Here is a 7,072-nt window from a genome sequence, read left to right on the forward strand (position 1 = left end):
TCGTTAACCAGTCTCACCAATAAAAATCTGATATCCACAAAACAACATTTATTTTTACAAACGAGAACAAAATGAGTTCCAATAGTACGAAACATCCTCAGATAATGACATCCCGACAACTCTCAACGAGACTTTGTGATGTAAACGAAGCAAAGTCTACTTTACGACTTTGTACAGGACACGAGGCACTGAGATCAAACATAAATAAATGAGTTCTCCATATTGATGTCGTTAAATCGACTCGAAAACGATCTGAATAATTAAATAAATATGAAACGTAAGTAGTAAGAAAGTTTGCCAAAAGTATTTCTATCTTTATACCTATAATTCTACTGTACGTGCGTATGTCACTAAACTCCTCTTAAATGGCTGGACCGATTTGAATGAATTTTTTTTTACCTATACTTTTGAGTAGCGTCCTAGACGGCTTAAATTCACAAATCAGCCCGGTAGATGGCACTGCAGTCGATATCTAGGTTATTTATCTATACAACTAAACGGCTGGATCGATTGAATACATTTTTGTGTATGCATTCACAGGACAACGTCTGTCGGGTCAGCTAGTTATGATATATATTTTCTTGCATTACGTCCGTTTCTATTTTAATTTTTGACGTTCGAATCGGTCTGATTTCTGCGAAAAGAAAAACTACCAAAAGATTCAGATGTGATTTATTGTTTTGATCGCATTTTACATTTAAGCTATTCTATTGGTCTGTCTTATTTAAACATTATATCTATAATTATATATTTTTTTAATAATTTTGACTGAGTCGATATTGCTACTACGCGCCCCCGACGCGTTGCGTTTGCGTCAAGGGCAAAGGGCTCTATGCCCACATCGGGCAAACATTCGTGTGATGAAAAAGGTTTGTTTGTTCTTTGTCTGGGTTTTTATTATCTATATATGTATGTATTTAAACATATATAAGTAAGTTTATCAGTCTCTGGTTTCCATAGTACAGGGCATCCTAGTTCCAGGTTGGATGAGTGTTCGTGATAAAATACCGGTCAAAAAAAGACCAGTGGTCTAGGCGGTGTTGAATTCCAATTACTTAAGGTAAGTTTGTTTGCCCAAGTACACAATATAAAATAGCCGGTTTGTTTTTTAATGTCGAACTCTAATGACACTCGAATAAAAATCATAAATTACAATAGAATACATCCTTTCGTCAGAACAAAAAATTAGCTTAGAATTTTAGAAATTGTCGTTTATTTTCTTGAACTAATATGATGAGTGTGACCGGCTAATTGCCTTTACTATACTCATAATTGACAAGATGGCTCATTTGAACACCCACACTGAGATAAACATAATATCAATGTCAAAAATATTATATCTGTATTTACATATGGTTTTAAAAACTTACTCGAGTTTAATCTCTTCAGGGTCATTGACGTTGGCATTTGGCTTTTTTTTTGTATTAAATCATTTAATGGCTAGAATGTGGACTTTTTTTTAAAAATGAATATTCATTATATTTGTTTTTTTTTACTTATTGAATTGTGTTCAATAGAAAATGACCGCATATTGAAAATCGCAATAAATAATAAACTAAATTCATGTTTTTTTTTTTTTGTATTTAAAACATTCGTTCCTGAAGTGGTTAGGTAGCAATTAACATTTCTATTGAAAGGCATACATTTACACAAAATAGTTGAATAGATAAAGAAAATCATTTACTTTCGAATTTTTATGTGCCATTTTCAGAGAATACAAAATACAATAAATATCAAATCAAAATCAATGCTGTATTTATTCAAACATTAAAAATCACTCAGAAACGTCGACTTCGTTCGACGATTCTCTTCGCGATCATTACCATAACTCGAGGGAGAGGCCTTTGTCATGGAAATGATCGATATGCGACCCACTGTGATGGTAATGAACTCCTTAACATCCCCCTTTCTAATTACAATACGTACTGACATCAAGAACGGTAATCTTCAAACTTGCACGACAGTGTAAATTGATTCCTCACAGACAAAAACTAGAATTTAAATTGCAAAGTTATTTATTTATTTAAAAAAGTACTGCCACATCACAAGCATTTAACATTGAAAATAACTTAAACTATTTAATTTATGGCCTGATAATAATAGCGTTGATTATTAATAATTATAATTATTTTAAAATTCACTAGTATGATTAATATTAATTAAACTTCATCAACATGTGACATAATTAATGTCATCTAGAAAATACGCCGTAATCTTCTTTGATGAGGTCAGACGCGTGCTCTCCTATCATCATAGTAGGTGCATTAACATTCGCACTTGGTATTTTTGGCATAACAGAAGCATCCACAACTCTCAATCCTTTAACGGAGTGAACATTTAATCTCTCATCGACTACTCCGTCAGCCCCCATCTTACACGTTCCAACTGGATGAAGCAGAGAACCAGCTAAATTTCTGACGTAGCATGTCCAATAATCGTCTGAGCCCCAGACGAAACCTTTGCATGGAGATACAGCAAGCTTTGGTATAGTTCCATTAACTTTCCTTAAATAACTTGTATTGACTAGATTACTTATAAACTTTAGACCTTCAGTTAATTTATGTAAATCAAAATCATCTCTGAAATATCCTAATTCAATTATCGGATCATCGAGAGGATTGTTGCTCCTTAAACTAACTTGACCTCTTGAATATGGATGTAGTAATAGAACTGACACCAGAATAACTTCCCTAATATTATTTGGCTTTGCAAGCGAATAACAAAACTCATCATTGTAATTGGTTATCGCCGAGCAACCATACCTGATCAACACTGAAGCCGATGCTCCAATATTTTGACTAAAAATTTGGAAATCCGGCTTACTCTGCGAAACTGAACCTCCCAAACTGAAGAAACCGGATTGTATTGGAATTGGAAACGAATCCAATTGAGTGGCAATAACAAGATTAGGAATTATACTAGACAGTCCGGCTTTTCCAGTGAAAAGAATAGGCGCATACGCGTGATCTTGCATGTTTTTACCCACTGGCAAGTTTACGATTGTATCGATATCATGTTTTTGCAGAACTTCATGGGGTCCTATGCCAGAAAGCATTAGCAATTTAGGGCTATCAATTGTTCCTGCTGACAAAATAACTTCAGAATCAGCAAATAGATTAATAACATTACCATCTTGTAACATAACTTTAACACCATAAGTAGTTCTGGTGTAGGGATCCAATAAAATTTTAACTACCCTCGCATATTTTGCAATAAACAAGTTCGGTCTATTTTTTATGGGTCTTAGATACGATTCAGCAGTACTGGATCTTCTACCATTAGCAAAAGTAAAATGAGGCCTTGATATTCCTTCTATTTCTGGGCCATTGTTTTCCAAAACTCTTCTGATGCCCAATTCTTCATAACTTTTCAACATGACTTCATTTATTTTTAAACTATACGCATTATCTTCTGGCCTGCTAACGGCTACAGGCCCATTAGTAGAATGAAGATGAGCATTATAAGGATTTTGGAATAATGAAATATCAGTCATATTTTCAAGTTTTTTGAAATAATAAAGACAAGTGTTCCAGTCCCAACCAGGAGCTTCTAGATTCCATTCCTCGTAATCTTGAGGGACGCCTCTCGTGTATATCTCGTAGTTATTGGACGAACTTCCTCCAAGCATCTTACCTCTGGTCATAAAAATTGCTCTATCAGGATGAGTTTCACCAACCCCTTCATCAAGATATGCTTTGTAAGACCAATCGTATTCAGTGTTTGAGAGAGTTGCAAACAGACTTGGAACCTAGAAACAAATCTTCTATCAAATAAAACCATTCATATTTAGATCTCTGTGGGATTTGGTCTATTTCTTCTTGAACTTTTAATCAAATGGCTACAGATAAATATTTATATGAAGAGTCAATTGTACTTTCACATTCGTGCACCATCATCATCTTCAGGCCTTTAGTACCCATTGCTAAGCATAGGCTTCCCCTTTTTTACGCCCTAATGTTCGATCGCCCACCATTTTTATTCATTTCTGCACCGCCGTTCTGACTAAGTCATCGGTCCATCCTACCATAGGTTTTTTGGAAACTCTACTCGGGCTATAAATGCTTTGAAAAAAAACAATTATGTCAAACTTGACATAGGAGCCCAATATTATTCGTTGAGTTTGCTTCTTTTCGTCAGCAATTTCGTAACTATAAATAAACCGATCTTTCAATAAAAGTAGTTCAGTATTAAAATACAAAATATATAAATTACAGGATAAATCCTGAATCCTATACCCGTAACCAAGAAGAATGTTAGGAACTATTTAATATATTTTGTTTAATTGAAAGATCCAATCGAAAGGATTTCGGAAGATGATTCTATTAAAAAAATATAAATACCACACTAGTTGGTGGAGGGTCACCTCCAGCTTCTATTAACAGAACATTCCAGTGTGGAACTTCACTCAATCTAGCTGCAACAATAGCACCAGCAGAGCCAGATCCGACTACGATGAAGTTAAATCTTTCTCCGTCTGTAACATAAAATAATAATTCATTTGCATTGATTTAAAAAATCCATAAAATATTTTTGACATTGTATATTAAAACAAACAGAAAGACATTGGGATATCTGCGTGAACATAAAAATCAATCAAGATCAAATTATTTATTTGTGTATAGCCACGGGTATTGTTGTAAAAAATGTCACACAAATAAGTATTGTAAATATTTCGAAAGATAGATTTGATACGTATTACTATAAGCCCAAAATACATTGATTTTCAAATTAAATAATATGATACAATATGAACCATTGATTTTCGTCTGATTTTTAAATGAATCATACGTCATTCTAAATCATTACCTAATGGTTTATAGTTCTCTGGCCATCCATTGGGTTGAATTGCTTGGGATAAAGCAAGGGCATTAAGCAGCCAGCGAACTAACCACGAAGACTGAGAGGCTTGCAAAATTTTGAAGAACTCGTTCGCCACCGTATTCAATGAAATCATTTTAGGAAAAATAATCTCATTTATTTGCAAGACAATCCTCGTTCCTAAAACAAGGGAAACAAATTTAAAAAATTACGCAACTTAAAAGGAAATAATTTTAGATAATTTAAGTTACAAAAAATAAGTTATAAGAAAAGTAACTATAAATTAAGGCCATTGGTGCTTACAACAAATGCAGTTTTTTTTTATTATTATTCTATTTTACGTAAGCTATGTAATGAAAAACGGAAGTTTAAACCCTAACATTTTCTATAAACCGATAGAATAAAAAATAATCCGTTTGATACATTTATATTGTTATCCTGATTATTTATAATATTTTATAATAATTCAATTCAATTTCATAACTTTCGCAACACACAATATTTTTTATTACATTGTATTTGAAGCATAACCATATCGAGAAGTGCAAGAAAAGTGGTTTAAGCTTGATTTTTGCAACTTTACAGGAAGGACAGCCATTAAAATTTCAATTTTGGAAAAACATAACAAAAAAACTTCTTCAACTATTTGAATGGAGTAAACTTAATTGAAGTTTAATTAAAAACATCGAGCTGTTGATGCTGATTGATACCAAATAAAACGCAGGTTTAATTACAAAGAGAAATGTCGCGTTAAATTATGTAAATAATGAAATTTCTCTTATACCAAATATCTTTCAGTCCTCGATATATTCAGGAAAGCAAAATGGATCTAAAATGTTCTATTTAGTTTTAAAGATGTGCAATTTTTTGTTTTCAGTATAACATTCAAAAATGTTTTTATAAAGTTTCGACTCTTCTTTTGAGAAAAATAAAATAATATAATAAGTTTTGATCGTTATGGTTCATTAAAATACGAGGTCGTCTAGTGATCACGTTCCACAAGGTCGCTAACAAACTGCATAATATTATGCGTAATATTTTTCTGAATGCATAACAATTTTCTATTATGTACTTTTTTTACTTATGTAACTACTTTAATATTGCTAAATGATGACCGGTTTTTTTTTTGATAACGCCATCTTGTTGTGTCTTTAAAGCGGCTAGTTGCCCTCAAATAAGAAAAATAGTATTATTATTCGCCAATAGATGTCGGGAAGAGTTTATTATTTAAAACACGAATGAAACATCATTTTCTGAAAATAAATCGTAGCTAGATCGATTTATCGCCCCCGAAATCCCCTGTATACAAAATTTTATGAAAATCGTTGGAGCCGTTTTCGAGATTCAGATTACATATATATATACAAGATTTGCTCGTTTAAAGGTATAAGATGTAGGTAAGCTCAAGGATATCTCGACTTTGGTGAGTTTTCATCATTACATTTATTGTTTAATTACCGTGAAGATATTTATGGTACTTAATTGCGAACTGGCACGGGTAGGTACCACTAACCTACCCGCTCCTACTGCAAAGATTTTTTTTATGATTGAATGTTTACTGGTGGCTGGAGGCCTTTCCCGTTTCACCAGGACAAGTGGGCGAGCAAAAGCTCGGCCAGGAGGGGTGGGATTAGCTAACAGCTGCCCGAGCGCCTCTGAAGGAGACCTAACAACTCGAGAGCAGCTGAGAAGATCTGGCTAGAAACGGGCTTATGCATGGGTTAAGTTTCAAGTACTCTTTGTCGAGTTCAACGAGTACGGTTACCGGAGTCCCTAAGCCAGCTCCTAGTGTTAGAGCTGAAGGCGTTTAATGCACAGGTTATTGGATCTGTAAAGACGTGTCTAGAGTGACGACGGTGACTGGCTCCGACGTGATCAGGATTCGGGGAGTAGTCAGCGGCGGCAACGATAAGGCGATTATCATAACGACTGCAAAGCCATCAGGTGTTCCGGTTTAAAGTGTAGGAAATTCGTTTTACTATACAATTGAGATTTCGACCTCATGTCTGGAGCTGAGTGGCGATGAGAACGTTACGTTGCCCGTGTACGCCGGTAACCACCTAACACCACATGGGCGATAAGTCATCCACCAATTTTGACCAAGGACTAAAAACAAAAGAGTAAATTAAATTAGTGTGCATCTCAAAGTCTCAAAACATATGACAATAATAGTTTGACATAAGTTCAATGATATTATTAATTTGACCACTACAAATATACCTATAAAATAGCAAAATTAAGAGTTGATTACCAA

The 7,072-nt window shown here is 34.0% G+C and overlaps 1 protein-coding gene across 1 annotated transcript; it reads right to left on the reverse strand.

The window, feature by feature from the left end:
• Positions 1-1,534: 1,534 nt before the first annotated feature.
• Positions 1,535-4,991, reverse strand: LOC114253272 (ecdysone oxidase). Its single transcript, XM_089739377.1, has 3 exons — positions 4,807-4,991; positions 4,341-4,474; positions 1,535-3,748 (listed from the first exon to the last, which is right to left on the reverse strand). The coding sequence occupies exons 1-3, from the start codon at positions 4,952-4,954 to the stop codon at positions 2,192-2,194; spliced, it is 1,839 nt and encodes a 612-aa protein (XP_089595503.1). The 5' UTR covers positions 4,955-4,991; the 3' UTR covers positions 1,535-2,191.
• Positions 4,992-7,072: the final 2,081 nt, after the last annotated feature.

Source organism: Bombyx mandarina, chromosome A1 (genome assembly GCF_030267445.1).
Source record: "Bombyx mandarina strain Sakado chromosome A1, ASM3026744v2".
Classification (NCBI taxonomy): domain Eukaryota; kingdom Metazoa; phylum Arthropoda; class Insecta; order Lepidoptera; family Bombycidae; genus Bombyx; species Bombyx mandarina.